The sequence below is a fragment of the Vipera ursinii genome, assembly GCF_947247035.1.
Source record: "Vipera ursinii genome assembly, chromosome: 1".
Classification (NCBI taxonomy): Eukaryota; Metazoa; Chordata; class Lepidosauria; order Squamata; family Viperidae; genus Vipera; species Vipera ursinii.
Window position 1 is genome coordinate 115,379,368 of NC_139512.1, and position 20,198 is coordinate 115,399,565.

General features: G+C 41.2%; 1 protein-coding gene across 4 annotated transcripts; it reads right to left on the minus strand.

Moving 5' to 3' along the window:
* Nucleotides 1-10,235: 10,235 nt before the first annotated feature.
* Nucleotides 10,236-19,240, minus strand: LOC310644203 (uncharacterized protein). 4 transcript variants are annotated; one of them, XR_014493237.1, is made up of 8 exons: nt 19,077-19,240; nt 18,852-18,973; nt 18,485-18,595; nt 15,772-15,828; nt 12,391-12,543; nt 11,142-11,267; nt 10,757-10,831; nt 10,236-10,436 (listed from the first exon to the last, which is right to left on the minus strand). XR_014493237.1 is itself a non-coding variant. In XM_083369010.1 (7 exons), the coding sequence occupies exons 2-6, from the start codon at nt 18,909-18,911 to the stop codon at nt 11,145-11,147; spliced, it is 504 nt and encodes a 167-aa protein (XP_083225136.1). In that variant the 5' UTR covers nt 18,912-18,973; nt 19,077-19,240; the 3' UTR covers nt 10,236-10,436; nt 11,142-11,144. The 4 variants fall into 4 exon arrangements, 3 of the variants coding, with proteins under 3 accessions (XP_083225136.1, XP_083225137.1, XP_083225138.1); XM_083369010.1 differs by lacking the exon at nt 10,757-10,831; XM_083369011.1 differs by having other exon boundaries at nt 10,236-10,831.
* Between the last annotated feature and the right edge of the window lie 958 nt (nt 19,241-20,198).

Below are 20,198 nucleotides of genomic sequence, written 5' to 3' on the forward strand. Positions count from 1 at the left end.
TTCTTGGGGGGGGGGGTGTTTCTTTGAAAATGCTTTTAAATGTTTCACTTCTCATCCAAGAAGCTTCTTCAGTTCAGAACTGAAGGAGATTCTTGGATGAAAACTGAATTATTATTATTATTATTTTTTAAAAAGTCCAGTTGCCTTTTGGAAAAAAGCACCTTTGGGACAATATATTATAGTTTCAATGATAGGCTGTAGAATGCATTTGGTCTGAGTTTCTCTAGATTTATAGACTATAAGCTACACTTGGCTTTTGGCAAATGTATAACTTTACTAATTATAATATTTAATTTAATTATTAAACCTTGTGTTATGTATTAAAATTACTAACTGCCATGAGTGGAAAGGAGAATAGAAATTAAGAAATACGGAGTTTGACCAGCTTCGGTGTTCAGATGGCTGGTCGGTGTGATTTCCAGGTGTTGTGTGTTCTCAGTTCCTTTTTCCTTATCTCTCTCACCTATTCTATTTTAATGTCACCTTTGTTCAGAAAACAGCTCCTGATTATTTTATTTACACAAGAGAGAAGCGAAAGCAACATCAATAAGTAACAGGAGGATCAGGACACCAAGGATTGTCTGGAATTATGTTTCTATTACACATGGCATCTAGTGTATAGCAGTCATTCTTAATCTTCAGAGGCAGTCCTCTGCCACTCCTAAATGGACTTGGTCCAGTTGAGCCAGCTGAGCTGTTCTATAAGGAGATTTGCTCATGTGGGACTTTTAGAGTTTCACTGATCACCCAAGATTCCAACAACACCAGTGACAAGCGAGGTGATATATTCTCCAAGGGCCTACAGGAGACCAGTTGTATCAAGTGCCTAGGTTGGATCGTTGTAGTTTATTTCCCCTCCTACCAGAGATTTATAGCAGCTATTAGTCTAAAACTCACCAAAGGGTGATCTGTCTCTGAGAAGACTTAAGAGAAGGCCTCCTTCATGTTTGCTGGCTCCAACTGAACAAAATATCACATCCAACATATATCCTGTCGCCAGATAGAAACTAGGACAGGCCCATGACCAACATGACAAACCGGAGACTCACGGGATAAGTGCAGCCTTTACTTATTGGAGTGCGTCAAGTCAAAAGGCCCATGATCATTCATGGCTCCCGTGGCTCTTACCCCAGTTAGCTCAGGCAGAGAGACTTTTCCAACCAGCAAATACTGAAATTTGCAGACCGTTGAAAGAAACTTTGCTGGTGGGATTTCTACTGAGTGCAGCCATTTCATAACTTGACCTCCCATCCCAGCCTGCTGCATCCTGAGTAATCCAGCTAGCAGAGCTGAGAGAGCTTAACTCCCCCTTTTTTCTCAACTAAATCTCCGTCATGCATCCAGGTCAGTGCTTTCAGCCAAAATTAAATTCTGGATAATAGGTGTTTTCCAACAGCGGATGTGACTATAAAAAATAGAAGCTTGAATTACAGAGGAAGACACTAAAATTCAAATAGAGTAGCCGGTTCCTTGCTGGATAATTTGAAGAATGTTATATTGTCTTTCCCCCTTTCCTGCTACCTCTTAACTGTCTTGCAATGAAACAACTGAAGGTATCCTCAATAGAAATAACATGCTTTGAAGAGCCCATTTATCCCTATTATTTTTATCTCATGCTATCAAAAAATAAAACAGGCATTTGATGTTTCTTCATTAAAGCTTATGGATTGAATCTTAGCGGCTTGAATCGTTAAGTTTGCTTTTGAATTTTAAAACACAAACCAGAAACAAATCATGCCTTTGGAATATCAGGTCTCCAAACTGAATCAAATTAGGGCAGCTAAGTCACATAAGAACTTTGCATTGATTTGTTTGATGGTCCATTTGTTTGTTTTCTTGGTTGTCCATTTTCAAGAGTCTTCAACACCAAATTCTTTTCAGTCAGTTTCTAATAGATTTCACAATCCTTGGGAAGGAGTGGAACAACAGCAGCAGCAATTTAGTTTTATTTCCACTGTATATATAAGTAGTGTGCACATAACACTTGCCTCATCCTATCTCCCAAACCCCAGGCCGTAATGTGCTATTATTCAGTATATTTTGCATACACACATAGATATGCAATTACTGTATGTTTAAAGCTATTGTGAAAAGCACATGCTTCCATGTTATTCCAGCACTATATCTAGCAGGGACTTTCAAATTGAATGAAGGAATGGTACTTTCACAGCAGGGGTGGTTTCTTCATGTATCTGCTAATTTTCCCCCCCAAAGTTCAGATGGACAAAACATGGACTGAAAATGCAGAGGGAGGGAGTTGTTAATAATTGAATGTAGGTATGTATGCATGTATGCATGTATGTATGTATGTGGAATGGTGATGGTGCAGTAGGGTTTAGGGAGTTATTATTCCAGAAGCTCTGTTAGTTTGAGTAAGATACTATACTGCTCAAAAAAGAAAGGGAACACTTAAACAACACAATGTACTGTATTTAATAGTAGGATGTCTTATTTTCTGTTCCCTTTATTTTTTTTGAGCAGTATACTTGTAGTCTTTTTGGTTAACAAATGGTAGGAGAACTATTTGATTCCCTGACTGATGTCAGTGCTTTGAGTCTGGCACAAATGATGATCGTTGAAGGAAGCTTTCAAATTGATTTGTGATGGGTTGGAGATAGAAAGAAGGCAAAAATTATGATGTAGTGAAGTGCCCAGTGCCTGAGCAATAGTCTATGCTTTGTTGCAATTTTTAGGATTGCTGAAGAGTGAGATTGGAACTTTAATCCAGGGGACAAAAACAATAGATATTTTAATTTAGGTAAAGGTAAAGGAGTCCCTGCAGATTTTATTCCTATTTTATTTTATTGCTAAGCACATTTGATTTGTGCTTAGATTGTAAGCCGCCCTGAGTCTTCAGAGAAGGGCGGGATATAAATGGGATTAAAATAAAATAAAATAAATAAATAAATATTCCATTAGGGGCGGTGTTGATATCCATTTCAAGGCCATTGGGCCAGTGCTGTCCAAAGCTATTTCCTCAGTCGTGTGGCCAGCATGATGTCATGGAGCACTGTCTTCCCCTGAAGAGGTACCTATCTATTTGCATTTACATGCTTTCGTAATGCTAGGTTAATAGCTGGGGAAAGGATGGGAGCTCATCCTGTCCTGTGGCGCTCAGGTCTCAAACCTAGGCTGCCAGCTTTCCAGCAGACAAGTTCAGTGTCTTAACCGCCGAGGTGCTACACCGTCCCTATTTTAATTTAGTAGCCTCTAAAAAAGTTTCCAACCTGATGCTTACAGAGAAAGCGATGGCCTATTGAATCTCACAATTCATTTCATTCTTGTCAGCTAGAGAACGATGGTTATTTTTTAAAAATAAATATAGGAAGAAGCCCAGCCATGCTCGAGGAAAAATTTCACATTCCTTTTCTTAATCAGCTACTTGTTTGCCTACAGCAGTGCTTCTTGGAACTTTTTCCTCTCAGGATGCCTTCCCACTTTTAAAATTATGGAGGCCCCCCCAAAAAAAGTTTTTGTTTTTATGGGTTATATTTATCACATTAAAATTAAAATCGATGTATTTGCTGCTACTGCTTCTCATGGTTGTTGAATGGGCTTTTAGTGTTCCATTATTTTTCAACCTAGGCTGGCAAATAAATTTGATTTTAAGTACCTCTGAAACACTGGGCTACAGTAATCAAACGATTGTTTAAATTCCTGCTAGCGTCATTGTTTCATGGTGAGGAATATGCTTTTCCTGGCACAATTCCCGACAGCTCCAGCTGAAAAACAAATGGGAGCAAAGGACAGGGGAATGTCTGTCTAAACTCTGGGGAACCAGAAAGTTGATAACCTCCTGGCTTGTTTAGTCTCATATGATCTGTTCCATGGTACCTGGAGTGCAAGACTGCACTTTGGGTTTGACTGCTGGTTTGTTTATTCTCCAAAGCAAAATTACCCTCAACTTAACAGTCAAGAGATCACAAGACACCTCTGCACTTCCACTACAAACTTAGTTGTAGCACTTGTTAGTGTTCAGTGTAATGTTGATCAAAGTATCTTCTTTAAACATTTCTAGGAACTCTGGTCCACTTGGCTATTTAACTATTCAGCTGCATTTCCCAATAAGCAAAACCCATAAACCATGATTTACCAACTACATTGATCAATCCAGCCAGTGATCTAGTTGAGAAAAATCTACCCAGCTGTCTTAGTTGCTGCACTGCTGCCACCCTAATAAATTCAGGTTTTCTCACTCTGGATAAGAACTGGTGCAAGTCTCCATGGGTAGGATTTCTGATTCTTGAGCACTCAAGAGGAAGAACTTAACAAGTGGTCTGTATTTGTGATAGCAACATTGTCTTCCTTGGGCATACATACATACATACATAAGTGAGGCACAGGCTACAACATTATGGGGTTAGCCGCTACATCCTTTCAAAGTAAATTCCCTCATCTGCCAGAAACCGGGGTTTCTGTTTTTAGCAATAAGGAAGGAAAAGCCAAATTTCTGGTTCCTGGAAAATGAAAGCGCTCTTGATTTAGCAAAAACCACTTGGCTTCAGCACTAACTGAACTCTACTAGAGGACCTTCCTAAAATTTGTATTGTTTGCAACAGGAAAGTTTGTAGTAGCATTAAAGGAAGAAAATAATCTGCTTCCGGGATCAAACATTTGGTTCAATCGGATAAAAAGGGCTGCCGTTAAACAGAAGGTAGAAAAATGGAAAGAACAGATTGAACCTAGAAGAGAAAAGGAAAGAGATGCTTACTGGTTGCCAGAATGCCTCCAGTTTATTGAGAGATGCATACACATTAAGATTGGGCATCCTGGAAATATTTAAACCTTTGTTAGAGTTTCCATCACTTTTCTCACTCTTTTCCATCCTTAGAGTAACTAGAAAGCTCTTTTCTCAGACTATAGAGTGTTGTAGAACAGACTTTTTGGAACAGACCAGCCCCTTAATTAAGGAGCGAGTAGTAGGGTATTAGGCCTAATGATGTCTCAGAATTAGATTTCACAGATTCTGGCAGGGTTCTCCAATAAAGATCAACAGAATGATCGCATTGCAACTTGTTCCCTGTAGCCATTTCCTCTCCCATTCTTGCTACTTTATGCATTTAAAGGCAGTATGTGTCAAAACAAGCTTAAATGAAATCCCACTACAGAATTGCTTTTTGAAAGGGATCAGTCTGACCCAGTTCCACTTCTAAGGTTGGTTTGGGATAGTGTCACCAGTGGCGTAGCGTGGGTTGTCAGCACCCAGGGCAAGGCAAGCACCGCACCACACGCCTGGCAACCCCCTACTCCACAGTGGGCGGCGACCCGGCGGCTCAGATCGGATTCGCACAGCCAGCACTGCAGTGAGAGAGAGTGAGTGAGCCAGGCAGGGGCAGAGAGCTGCGAGTGCGAGTGTGCCCCCCCAGATGTTGCGCCCAGTGCGGCTGGCCCCCCCTGCACCCCCCACGCTACGCCACTGTCACATTCCCCTTTAGAGCAGAACTCTGCTTTGGGTGTCCTCTTGGACTCAGTTCCTGCTTAAGGAGAGAGAGAGTGAAGCCAAGGCAAATAAATTGCCAAGCTTTAGACTGTGCTTCCTACTCTGGGAAAGTCAGTTATGCCCCCATCACCCTGTTTGAATCACAGATTCGTGCATGTCTAATGCATTATAACTAACCACTCCAATACCTTCCATTTAAGCTATATCTCTGCTATTCCAATTATTCTGTGAGTGCTGAAAACACCTTCTTGCCATAAAGAGCAAGTGGTTGCTAAAAATGCTGAGCTGGCTCAGGTCCTAGCCTAGCAGATTGTGTATACGTTACATTTTTTGCCTATCTCTTGTGGTATTACAACCATTAGGAGACTTGAATTGATCTCCATATATAAGATGACAGTTGGATGAATCTGCTATTATGTAAATACTACATAAACAAAACACAAATTTAATATTGGTTGATAGATAACGGTAATGTAGGTAGGTAATAATGTTGCACAGGTTTGAAGGAAGCTGGAGTAGTCGGGAGATCTGTATAATAGTGCCAGTCTATATACATTTTTAAATTAAATTCTAGTTTGATGGTCTTTCTTTCTTTCTTTCTTTCTTTCTTTCTTTCTTTCTTTCTTTCTTTCTTTCTTCTTTCTTTCTTTCTTTCTTTCTTAACAGTTTATTAAGATGTAAAGTAAAATACAAAATACAAAGCAAATAGGACATAATGGGGAGGAAAAAGGGAGAAGAAAATGAAGGAAATGGAGGGGGGGAGAAAAGAGACTAACTTCCGACTTCCCCTGTTGCAGTAGAATAGAGCACTAATGTCGAGCCTCGACTTTTTACTTTTCACAATAGTAAAAACAAGCCATTTCTGTAACAACAAATCAATCTAATCAGTGAAACTCAAAATCAAAATTTCATTCTTTTCCACCTCAAGCACATAATCCAGAAGCGGTCTCCATGTAGAAACGAAGGTACTTGTATTTTTTTCTTTAATCAAAACAGTCAATTTTGCCATCTCTGCCAAAAACTGGGGTTTATTTCTTTAGATTTAAGACTTTCCTATAATGTGGAGACTGCTTGGGTAACATACATGGTAGCACTCTACTATTTTGTCCTTCGTGTGATTTAATAGACTCGGTTTGGTTCTTTGTCTGTTTTATTCTTATGTCTGGTTTGAAAGTACTAATCACCTCATCCCTGTTTATTATGTGGCTGGGATCATATAAACACTAAGCTAAAATATAGTTGGTTAGTTTATGGCTTCAAGGTGCTGCCTTGCTAGCCCAGGCAGCCATATTTATTCAGAAAACCATGGGTTAATGCCGTGCTCAGTCATAGCATGTTTGAAACAAATCCTCAAGAAAAGAGGCTTCCAATTAGATAAAAAGTTGCTATTCTGAAAAGAAATACAGGAAGAGTTGAGTTTCAATGTGTGTGTGTTTTTTTTCTTTCAAGCCTTAGTGGCATGATTTTATAACATGGTTCAAAATAGTGAGCTGGTAAATTTCTTTTGGTGTGCATTGTGTGCTGTTGTGCTTTCCTCAAAACAAGAAATGGCACAAAATCAAGCCACAGCAGCTGCCTGAAAACCCCAGGCGGCCAGAGGCATGACGACATGAGCAAGGTCTGTGTGGCAATACAGTTGTTTATATTTAAGGTGCCATAAATCTCCCTGGGGTTGTTGGAATCTTACTCAGAGAATCTGCTTTTTAAAATTAATCTAATTCTTTAAAGCAGAAGCATTTATTTTCCAGATTTATATGGCAGCCTGAAAAAGAATCTGGCAACTTTAATAAACAGCAGAGAAGTTATGCTTTTGCATAAGGCTTACACCACTCAAAAATCAATTTTGGAGCAGGCAGATAATGCTGTTGTTGCTTTTCTCTTTTTAGCCCGATTGTGAGTTTATCTTCTGTAGCCTCTCAAGCAAGCAAGGCGAAAGGGAATAGCACTGAGAAGGAAATTCTTACTTTTCCTTGTGAGGTCTAGAGACAGAGGCCAGCATCTTCAGCTTGCAATCTGAAGATGGACCCAGATTGTTGGGGGCAATTAAGCTGACTTTGTAATAATGCCGCTTGGGGGGGAAAGCCCTAATAAGCAGGCATATACATAGAATGAAGGCTACTGTTAAGCTTGTAAGCCGCCCTGAGTCTTTGGAGAAGGGCGGGATATAAATGGAATTAAAATAAATAAATAAAATAAAAATCTGGAAACATCCCATCCAAGCAACTGATCTTACCAGTCCTGTTTTGAGCATAAATTACCACTCAGAGGAAGGGCAGGAGTAGATTTAACATGTGGTTTTAGGCCTAAATAATAAATAAATAATAAACCTTTATTGTCAAAGTACAACATGTGTACATTGAGATTAGCTGAGCCTCTCCCCGTGCTCCCTCCCCCCTGCTAAGCTTGTAAGCCGCCCTGAGTCTTCGGAGAAGGGCGGGATATAAATGGAATTTTAAAAAAACAACAACACACAGTGACAACAAACCCTCCATCCTACCACACCATGTGAACCAACTACACCACACACCGGCCTCCCAAGTCAATTCTGCATAAGTTCACAGAGATTATTTCCTGTTCAAAAGCCTAACAGCCCACGGATAAAAGCTGTTTTTCTGTCTGTTGGTACGGCTGGCTATACTCCTATATCTCCTACCGGATGGTAGGAGAGTAAAGAGATACCGTCCAGGGTGTGAGTCATCCCTGAGAATCTTCCTCACTCTTCCAAGGCAACGAGCCCTGGCGATGTCATCCAGTGGTGTCAGGGGACAGCCCACAATGGACTCAGACACATTAGGCAAGGTTCAGAGGAACTTTGATCAAGGAGTTGGGAATTAAGTTTTCCAAAGAGGTTGAAGGAACTAGTTATGATGAGCAATAAATAAATAAATAAATCTGAGTATAGGGCAATATATCAAGCTCTAAGTTCCAAGAAGCGGGGAGAGATATATAGAAGAAGGACGTGACTTGTTCTCTAATATCCCCAAGGACAGGATATGGAAAAAATGACCTTATGGCCACTTTCTCATGAGGACTCTGCTCCATTTGAAAAGCAGAATTGTGATCTTATCAAACTGGCTGCACTCAAGAACTCAGTTTTAATATTTTCAGCTCAGCAGCAGAACATTTGAAAGTAAAGCAAAGACATTGCCAGACATTACTCCTTTTTCCCCTTCTCCATTCCCATAAGAACAGTCTGGAAAATGACCCATCATTGGCTTCATAGATGCCGACACAGATAATCTGAGGACAAGGAATGAAAATCTCTATCTTACTCCAGCTGCCCGGAGTCCTGAAGCAACAATATGATCAAGGGAAATAAATTTAGATTCATAAGGCTGCCTTATAAAGGCCCTTTCCTCGTCTATATATACCCATTTAACTTTACACTCATTGGTTCGATGGCTGCAAAAAGTGAAGAAAAAAAATCCCCACAGTCCCTCTGAGCAGGAAATTGAAAACCCATCAAGCCACCTTTCCTTTTGAAAGACCGGACCCACTGATGAAGATGCCACGCAAAAGCCGAAGGCAGGACGAGGAAGTCATGAGATGGGGAAAAGGATGGTGCTCAAGCCCTACAGAGCTGCAGCATTAAACCACAATAGCATCTCATCTTCCCTCTGGTTTTACGTTCACCAAAGCCAGACGTCAGTAAGCTCAACTACTCAGCAGAGAAGCTGTCATGGGATTAAAGACGTTCAGAGATAATCCTGATCCAAATTGCAAAGTGGTATAAATTCTGCTTGTGGGGTGATTTGTGTGTAGTTTCTAATACTGTAGTTCTACAGAATGTGAATGAAGGTGGTTATAAGAAGAGGAAAATAATTTGACACGTTTCCAACTTACCGTGTTAGAGGAGATCGGGGAGGGTTATGCCTTTATTTATTTATTTATTAATTAATTTAATTTGTATACCGCCCTTCTCCCGAAGGACTCAGGGCAGTGAACAGGGCAATACATATTAAAAAACAAGATACAAAAATTAAAAGCGATTAAACAGCAATGCCCATGAATAAATTAGTACACATTAAAAAGTTAAAAGCCTTTGCTCCCAATTCACAGCATTCTAAAACAAGCAGGTTGGAAAATGATCACAGATCATTTTCAAGTTAACTTTGAGACATTGGGATGGGCCCCAAGCTAGAGATAAAGGAAGATTCTGGGAAAACCTCAAAAGTACTTTGCAGGTGCTCGGTGATTTTCTTCACCTCTCTGTCATGAAAGAGTGAGGATTACTCTTGCCAAAAGTTCCTGCAGCAACAGAAATCTCTTCACCCCAAAAAGAGCCCTCACACTGCTAGCCTACTGCTTTCCCCTTGCGGAGAAGAAATTGACAAGCTACTTCTTAATTTCATGCCCATTCATATTGTCTGAACTATTGAGGAGTTCCAAGGCTATTAAGGAAGAATTCCCCTTGCAGAATCTGAAACAGAAAGAATGAGGAGGAGAGGTAAATAAATATAAGAGGTGGAATGTAAACTCAGCAGGAACTTTGCTGTTTACATACTGAATTGCCTTCAGTTCAGTTTACTGAGTGTGCCTCTAGAAAGGCAAATGAGCTTTGGAAACATGGTCAAAGTTCAGAGACGTGGACTGAATAAAATGGAGCAAGGACACTAGTTGAGAATGTGGGCAGCCGAGAACAGTTCCTTCGAATTTCCTCTCGACTGAAGATTCCTAAACCTTTGTCATCATGCTTCCATTTATTAATGTACTCAAATTTTAAAAATGTACAGAATTCAAGCATCAAACTGAACACAAAGAAGCAATAAAAACAATACAATGAAAATTTGGGGAAGGTGAATTTATTGTAACAATGTTCAACTTAAAGGTTCTTTGCATCTTCCCTGGACTCCATCTGCATCTGTCCAAGGGAGGCTCACCTCACAGTTTGGGAAACTCTGGGCCTGCTCTGGACCTTGAAGTTTTGACAGTAAAGCCCTTCAGGTATTCTGCTGACTTTAGCAGAACTAGGAAAATGCTTGGAAACAACAATGGCCTGTGAAGGAAACAAAAATCCAAACCATGCAAAGTCATGCTTTGCTTAATCATCACAATTTATTGGGTTTAACTTGAAAAGTTAAGGCAGGGCTAGGCAACATTTTTTTAGCTGAAAACACCAACTCAAACTTCCAGTTCACATTCTGATGATTTAGCAACATCTCTAGAAAGGGCAGGACTAAATATATATAAACATGTTCAAATTGTCCCCAAATCACCATCTTGGTTATTTCTGTTACTCTAGCAACTAGGTATTCCTATCTCTCATACATGTGAAATATTTTTGTTTTCTTCATTTTTGTTCCATCATTACTTTACCTTGAAATTCATACATGGAGTTGGTTCACAGCACAGCTGATTGATGCTTGCTCTCTCGCTGGATTTTCATCACAGCTGAATGAAACAGAGACCTGTCTTGGTACTTACTAGAGCAGGAAAGTGGATGTATGGCAACTTTACAACCTGTGGACTTCAACTCCCAGAATTCCTGAGCCAGCCACGCAAGTCCACAGATCATAAAGTTGCCATAGTTGCCCAAGCCTGTGCTAGAGGTAGAGAATGGGGTATTAGTGACCTATCCCTAACCTGTCCTTCTTGTCCTCTCTCTACCCTTCTCCCATCTCCCTTTCACCATTCTTTGACCTTACTAATCCTCTTGTCTTTAACCCTCCTCTCCCCACCAAAACATATGAAAACAAATTACCTTCTAATCCCAGGCTGTGTTTTGGCGACACACTGCTTTGCATCCAAAGGCTGCCATGGAAATGCAAATAAAGAATCCCAAAGAAGTTAAAACTAGGACAATGCCACGCATGGCCGTGCAACAGGCCTAAAAAACAGAACAGGAAATCAAGGACAAGAGGCTGTATTGTTTGTTGCTCTCCCCTTTAGAGAAACTCAAGAATAGTCAGTCATGGCCCCCAAATGTTGCTGAAGGAGATTTAATAAGTAGTACTAAAGTCTTACTGATTTTAAGGCATTCTTAAGGCATTCTGGCTCAACCGCAGGGTGCTAAGAGATAGAACTGAGGACCAATTTTTGAAGCACTCACACAGATTTTACGATGGCAACAAAAATCACAGGAACCACGAGTAATGGGGTAGTAGCAATTACTGGGTGACCCCATCTAGTTGAAACTCATTTAGCTTCTGTGTATGAAGTTAAATGCACAATATATGTATAGGAGATGACCAACCAGAGCCTGTGGGAGGGGGTCAAATGCCTTGACCGTTAGTTCAGATTCTTGTAAAGACCTTAAGCTTGCAATAAATCTTTACACCAATTTGAACTATCTGGATCTCCTGATTTCCCTGGCACTTAACATTATGATTAAACAGTTCAGCATTTATTCCTTCTTTCTACAAAACAAAACTTCTCAAAGATTGAGAAATATAATTCAATATATTGTATTTAGGACTGGAACAGTCTTGCAATGCCTGTAACCTCTAGGTTGGCCCTCTCAGACTCCCCTCCCAATACATGAGCAGTAATCCTATTAACTATTTGTAGTGTATTTAACCTTATGTTTAATTCAATCACATCTTAGTTCAGGCTTTGACTGCTTTTGGAAATGCAGTCTGTGATGTGAATAAGGTACAAAATAGCCTTAGTGACAAAGTCATAACATGGATACCACATAAGGTCTGAAGAGTGCCTTCAGGGTAGCCAAAGTCCACTAAGCTTGGGCTTGTTCTAATCAGAAATGTGCCACCAGTAAATAAATAAATAAAATCCATAATACGTCCTTTTCACAGAAGATGGAGTTTCTTGTAGAATTGGTGCAGGTGCCATGTGTAAATTCAGTCTGAATTAACTCAGTGAATGCATTCGATATTCTACCAATGAAAACAATCTCCCCAGTACTCAAACCAACGTCTGCCAGTTGTATTGGCCTTGGATGTTCTGATAATCTTTACAAAGAAAACAGAAACTTGGCCCCAAGGAGTACTCACTGCAATCTGATGCCGCAGTTGACAAAAATCTTCCTGAGGATTGCATCGAATGGACTGGATACGAGGATTGTAGAATAAATCAATCAAATAGAAAATGTTGACCACAGCCACTACCACTGTACAGATAATGTAGATGACAAGGCAAGCTTTCACCTGAAAGAAAAATATACATGCTGATACTTTTAGGAAAAGAATGTTGTAGACATCTTGTTGCAGATCTGAAAACTGGTACGAAATCCCATCAGAATACAACTGATGATAATAGTGCTGTCTGAGTCACAAAGGATGATTGAGAGAGTTCTACTGCTCAGGTTGAGGAACCACTCAGCATGGCATGAAAATCATCTGATGTTTCCAGATGGCTAGTCTTTCTATTCACAAATGTTTCAGCTTAATCTGAAGTCATTTTTCCCCCAAGACATCTTCAGATCTCTACCATTTGCAAATACTACTAGGCATCTCTGTAAATGTTCAGGCTTAGGGCCTGGAGAATAAAAGGCAGCCAATATAGCAATCCTGTTCTCCCTTGCTACATCAACATTGTTCAATGGTTGTGTCCCTCATTCTTCATTCAAAACAAAACCACCCAACTTCCATTTCCCACATATGCTTACACACTTTGGTATAATTAGATAAAGGTAAAGGTTCCCCCGCACATGCGTGCTAGTCGTTTCCGACTCTAGGGGCTGGTGCTCATCTCCGTTTCAAAGCCGAAGAGCCAGCGCTTGTCCGAGGACATCTCCGTGGTCATGTGGCCAGCATGACTAGACACCAAAGGCGCACGGAGTCCCGTTACCTTCCCAGCATAGTGGTCCCTATTTTTCTACTTGCATTTTTACGTGCTTTCAAACTGCTAGGTTGGCAGAAGCTGGGACGAGTAACAGGCGCTCACTCTGTTACGCGGCACTTGGGATTCGACCCACCAAACTGCCGTGCAAATAAATTCCCTTCAAGAGGCATATGGGAAAAAGATTGATATGTAAACAAGGGCACTGAGATCCCAAGAAATATTTCAGTCGTATGGTGGTCGATTTAGTTGCTTTCCAAATCCTGGAATAATTTACTCTGCAGAGGAAATCAGATTGTATATTTGGGCTTGGGAGAGGACCGCAGCAGGGAAATGTTTTAAAACACTAAGATATCGGAAGCTCTGTGAACAAGAAGCTAAATTTTGGAGGGAGAATTAAGTGGTCTAGTGAATAAGGCACCAGGCAAGAAAGCCAGAGACTATTAGCCATGAAATCCAGCTGGGTGACTTTGGGCCAGTCGCTCGCTCTCTCAGCCCAACTCACTTCACAGGGTTGTTGTTGAGGAGAAAATAGGAGGAGGAGAAATGTGTGCCAGCTATGTTTACCACCTTGAGTTATTTGTAAACATAATAAAGGCAGGATACGAATAAGTAAATAAAAATAAAAATAGCACGGGAAGCTCTTTAAAAAAATAAAATGCTAATGCTCACACAGGTACTGCTCAATTTAACAACGGTTCATTTAATCATCATTCAAAGTTACAAAAGCACTGAAAAAAGCGACTTATGACCATTTTTCACACTTATGATCGTGGCGGCATCCCAACGATCATGTCATCAAAATTCAGATGCTTGGCAACCAACTCATATTTAGGAAGGCTGCAGTGTCCTAGGGTCACCTTCTGACAAGCAAAATCAATGGGGGAGACAGGTTCAATTAATAACTCCGCTACTAACTGAACAACTGCAATGATTCACTTAACAGCTGTGGTAAGAAAGCTCATAAAATATGGCAAAATTCACTTACCAACTGAGTTTTGCGCTCAGTTGTGCTTGTAAGTCAAGAACTTACTTGTATTCACTAACTATGGCACAGTACCATATGCTTCTCTAACTTTTATTAAGCTCATGCCCTCATTATGTCATCTTTCTCTCATTCCCAGTTCTAACTGTGGGCACAGCCCAAGTTCATTTTTAACTGTTCCACTTTTAAAGCAGTGATTTCCATCTACTCTTGACACACATCTTGTTCTGTGACTAATACGCTGACAGGTTCTTGAAGGGGCATCCAGGGCCTGAGAACAGTCCAACTCTGGATGTCGTTGCAGGCGAGCCTCTTCCTCTTTCTGGACAACGCCCTGCGGTGGTTTTTTTGGCTTGGACTGCAGGGGAGACCAGACCCTTAGATGCAGCAGAGGCTTTTGCTTGAGTAAGATTCTACTAGCCTTTGCCAAGTGCTAAACATAGCTTTCTTATGTATACAGAAATAGTTTTGCTAGACTTCTTTTTTAAACCAGTGTGTAGGAAAACAACTAGTGCTCTCTGGAGAGAAGCTTCCCCAATCCAATGGAGATCCCTCCCTCACTTCGCCCTGCACCCTCTTCTGCCCAACTGTCAATGAGGCTGTTTTTGGACATGGCTTTGCTACTTTTTCAGTAGAGGAAAAGACCCCGTGATGAAAAAAAATGCATAAGTGATTAATTGCTGCTGTAAAGCACCAGCAGCCTTTCCCTGAGGCAGTCCTGGCAATTTATTCCTGTGCCAGGAATAAATTCAGCTGGGCAACTTGCTTTGCCTGCCCCTCCCACCTCTGCAAATACACCTTAAGGAAAGCAATCCATCAACCATTGTCCTTAAAATGTCTCATATTACATTTGTGAGGAAAATTTCTCTTGCTGTTCTTGTAACTGAAGCAAAATAGAGCTTAGCTGTCAGAGCATCACAAATTAGGCTGGCATACTTGTTGGCTGACTCAAGGATTGGAGGAATACACATCAACTAGGCCCTAAATTTCTATTATAAGGCCAAGGAAGAAACGTCAAACTCTTTTGCTGACTGAGGTTAGGAAGAGAATTGAGATAAAAGTGTGAAAATAGATCAGCAGACAGGCTGCAGAACTACCACAGGAGCTTCTGAACAGCAGCCAGCAATATCCCCATCCAAAGAAATGGACAAAGTGACAGGAGAGGAAAATATGAATCACATTTGAGGTGGAACCATTTCAGTATCATGAGAACTGTCAATGTATCTGAAAGTCCCCAGTCTCTAAGGAGGACCAAAGAGGACTTATTTTTAGATGATGGGTTCCTAGTCCAGTCAAAAGACATTGTACTGCTCTTCTCTTCATTTCTCCTTTAATGAAATTACTGAGATACAGTAAGAGCAGAGATAAGATAACTTGAAATATCTTGAAGGACTACTGGAAAATAATGGCTGATTATCCTATAACAGGAGTCTTCAAACTTGACCCTTTTATGACTTGTGGAATTCTGGGAGTTGAAGTCCACAAGTCATAAAAGGGCCAAGTTTGAAGAGCCCTGCCCTATAACCTTCAATGAACAAGGACAATAAGTTTTGATCAACTTGTGTTGGCCTTTCTTGCTTTCTCACATACTTACTCCTCACATACTTACCAAGTTCAGGCTTTGGGCTTTGTTTGCAGCAAGGGTGAGTATGCCTGCCAGAATCAACTGGAGACAAAGAATGAAAAGAATAATAATGTGATTGATTCAAGATCCCTATGAAAAATCCCACACTGACTCCAGAAAAGCTGACAAGTTGCTACCTCACTTCAAAGATCTAAATGAAAACATCTACTGGTATCTTCTTACTATGAGAGCCAGTTTGGTATAATGGTTAAGGCATCAGGCTAGAACAGTGGTTTCCAACCTTTTCTATACCCCGCACCCCTAGAACACCTCTGATATATTCTCACTCCCCTGGGAACCCCTGGGCTAGAACCTGGGAGATTGTGAGTTCTAGTCCCACCTAGGGTATGAAGATAAACTGGTTGACTTTGGGTCACTCACTCTCAGCTCTAGGAAGGAGGCAATGGCAAACAACTTCTGAAAAACAGTCACCAAGAAAACTGGGGCAACTTGTCCAGCTGGTCTTTGAGAATCAGACATGACTGAACAACAACAACAAAATCTTCTTACCACACATTTCTATGACTGGACAGTCCGGGTGACAATTTCCCAACACTTTCTAGGGCTTACAAAGAAAAAAAGAAAAAAAATGCAGGTGAAGTGGAATACTGGAGTTTGGGGTGATAGCCAGGACACATGGGCAAGAATTCCCTCCAAACCACTCCTCCCAATTCCTGTTCACATTTAAAAAAAAATCCTGAAAGAAATAAGAAAAACCTGAAGTAGGGACAGGGGTCTGAGCATAGTACTGATGAATCAGGGTATCTGCAGAATCTGGTAAACAAAGTCAAGGCGGGGGGGGGGGGTTACAACACTGAATCAAAGGTCTGCCCTGACAAGTTGCCATCTTGAATTTTTTTTGACCAGAACATGAGACCTGGAAGCAAGCTTTTGCAGTTGTCGCCCTGTTGGTGAGCTGGAAGGAAGGCTGAGCTGGCTGGTTCTTGTCACAGTCTCAGAATTTTCAGGCTCCTGGCCAGGAAGAACAGTGACACACTGCTTGGAAAGTAAATCCAAGGATTTAGGAAGTTAAAACAGCACCCTGGGAGTTGGAGTCTCCTCCCATATGGAGGTAGGCAGTTGAAAAGCGTCAAGCTTTTGGCAGTTCAGTGGTGAGCACATAAAACCAGACAGCTGTTCTTCATTCCTGAACAGCCTGACATTTCACTGTTACAATTAGTTACTGGTTTTATTTATATTGCATTTATATGCAAACCACTCCATGCTCCTTGACGAGGAAGAGTGGTAGATAACATGATTAATCCTAGTTGTAGTTCACATTTGCGTATTTTATTGGTTAAGCATAACAACTAGAAGATATAGCGAAGTACACCCCAGAATGTAACAATTGCTAATAGTAATTAAATGAGTGAGATTTTAAGAAATAAAAGATATACTACATAGTATTGAGAGACAACTATCTCGATCTTTATCCCCTCCGCTTGCTCGCCAAAGTCTCAGGAGTCTTTCTCAACATCTGCTGTCTGATCTATTTCCTTGGGGCAGCAGGATTGAAAGGGGAGCCTTTTGCCTGCAAATCTTATGGTGGAGAAGAGTGAATCGAGGACCCTCCTGTTGGACTGCAAGACACCAGCTGTCTGCCTCTGCTCTCATAAACTGAAATACGGTGCCTGTGTTTTACATCGGGGGTCCCCAACCTTTGTGGTTCTGTGGACAGATGGCGGTGGCTGCGGCGGCTTTCCCAGTTTTGGTGGTCGTGGTGAGATGGTTTCGTGCACAACCTAAATCCAATGCATGAGCAAATGAAGCTTTGTGCATCATTCCCAGGCCCGGGAGGTTGGAGACCCCTGTTTTACATGATGCACAGATAACACGAAAGATTGTAGGGAAACCAAACAGGAAGCAGTCAAAAGTTCCGTTTGGAAAAAGCACTTGAGTCTAGCTGCTGGGAAAGGTGAGGAAAACTTTACAAAAAGATGCTACCTTAAAGTCATGATAACGGAGGTTGTTGCATTAAAGATCCTTCACTGAAATCTGTGTCATTGTGGCTTTCTTGGTTTTGCCAGCTTGTGTGTGTGTGTGTGTGTGTGTGTGTGTGTGTGTGTCTGTCTGTCTGTATGCACGTGTGCATGCCTTTGAGTCAGTGTTTGACTCCTACTAACTGCTTGAACAAATCCCTGCAGTTTTCCTGGCCAGATTTTTCAGAAATGGTTGATCATTGCTTGCTTCCTAGGGCTGAGAGAGAGAGAGACTGGCCCAAGGTCATCCAGCTGGCTTTGTGAACTCTCAGTCTCCTGGGTTTTAGTCCTAGAGTCTTAACCACTACACCAAACTGGCTGTTTTGTCAGCTTTGTGGAGTTTGAAAGATAAAATTGTTAAGGTAAGGTCATGGAGAATTACAGCATTGCTGCTGATTCAGAGGCTGTAAAGAGCAGGAGAGGCAGATGCTGGTGACTCACTGTTAAATAGCGGGTTCTTTGACGCAGGGATGAAGACGCGAAACGGAGTACAGGGTAACTCATTGTTTATTTCGTGCTGTACCGGGGAAAATGGCTGCAACCAGCCACAATATATAGTCTAGCCCCTAGGCAGCAGCCAATAGGTTTGAATCAACCATTGCCGCCTGGAAATAGCCAATTGCAGCACAGGAGACTTGTAGTCTGGGTTGCTGGAGAGCCGTTAGCTGCTCCAGCAACCCATGTGGTATTCCCTCAAAAGCCCAGTACATAACACTCACCACTGCAGCTGAACTGAAATGCGTGCCCAGCTCATCCCTATAAGCACAAGGGGACAGGAATAAGATGACTCCAAAGGCTGATTGGAGGAGCCCAATCATCAACAGGAGAGCCTGCAAAGCAAAAGATTTTTTAATTTTTTTTCCCAAGTATTGAGAAAACATGGAGAAGGATGACAACTTATACTAGAAGTTGGATGGGGAGTGGGATGCTCACTGACAGGTAAAGGAAATAGTCTACTAAGGCCATTCACCAAGGACACTACTTTGCATTAGCTGCACCCAGGAAATTTGGACAAGAACATACAAGACTGATAAGGAAGAACTTGTGTGTCCTTGAACTTCTAAAAGTCCCATGCCTAGTGCTTACCCCAAATACTGTGGGATATCCCTGGAGGAATCTCTGCAGAAGGGCTCCAGCTTCTGACATGGCAACTTCACAACTTCTTGACAGACAAAAATTCTTGCAAGTTCCTAAACCCGGCTGATTAACTGGATAGAAAAAATAATAATTAAATAGATCATAGATAGAACAATGGAAAACAATGCTTTTGCCTGGAAGTCAGAATGAACAATCACAATTGAAGATTTATACCCAAATCAGGAAGATCTATCTATATTCTTTTATTCTTTCCGGTGCTGGCTTCACATCTCCTTCAACACTCTTCCTAATATTTATTCATAAAGTCCCATCCAGTTCTACTAGCATGCAATTTTGCTGGAAGCAGCCGTGATGATATAGTCTTATGGAATGGAGGTCTCTTTCCAGATTACTCTGTTTCTCTTCTTACCCAGAAGTTTACAAATTGCACTGTAACAATATCAGGAAATGTCTCAATTTCCCCCCCCCAAAAAAATGGGCTGATGAAGACGCTTTCAACACCAGCATTGGCCCATCTCCTTCCTTATTCCACAAAGAGGTTAGCAAACACACATAGTAGCATATCTTGTAAAGGTAGCTGGAAAAGTTCCCAACACTCTGATCACAATGATATTAAACTAGGAGTGTCAAACTGCCGGGCCGGCGGGCCAGATGCATTATAGCAAAACTGCACCCACCCCATTGCCAGCAATGGCAAAAGAAGTCACCATACATCGTGACATGTCACATGACCTTACGACTTTGACACCCTTGATCTAAACAGTTTGGGGAAATGGGGTTAATTAACCCTCTGGGTTAATTTGTCACGTTGTGGAAAGAACTTGATGGAAACCCGCTCCACACATGCAAAGTATAGTGCTGAGGATTTCAAGGAGGAGTTGATAGAAATACATCCCGAATCAATTTTAGTTGAAACGGCAGGTTCATCGTGTTTGTTTACTTAGATCAGGGGTCTTCAAACTTGGCCCTTTTATGACTTGTGGACTTTAACTCCCAAAATTCCTCAGCCAGCTTTGCTGGAAAAGCTTTGCTGGCTGAGGAATTCTGGGAGTTGAAGTCCACAAGTTATAAAAGGGCCAAGTTTGAAGACCCCTGACTTAGATCTTGCATACTTAGCTTTGCAGTATTTTCCCGACATTTAAATCCTATAGGCACAGATCTTTTTGCTGAAATATGAAGGCTGAAGGTTATAGCCAAAAAAGAGGCTTCAGGTATCATATTTTTATGTAGAACTGACACATGATGAAAGCACTATTTGTATTAGTCGGACAGTGCCAAAACTGAGCAGAAAATACATAGGCTGTGAATACACAGAACTACATTCTCCTCCAGCCG

Excerpts from the sequence above, each read along its gene's own strand:
- LOC310644203 (XM_083369010.1), bottom strand. The coding sequence starts at position 18,911 with ATGTCAGAAGCTGGAGCCCTTCTGCAGAGATTCCTCCAGGGATATCCC. Across the intron at positions 12,544-15,771 it reads AAGCCCAAAGCCTGAACTTG|GTGAAAGCTTGCCTTGTCAT; the intron begins GTAAGTATGTGA and ends TTTTTCTTTCAG. Across the intron at positions 11,268-12,390 it reads AACTGCGGCATCAGATTGCA|GCCTGTTGCACGGCCATGCG; the intron begins GTGAGTACTCCT and ends TCTGTTTTTTAG.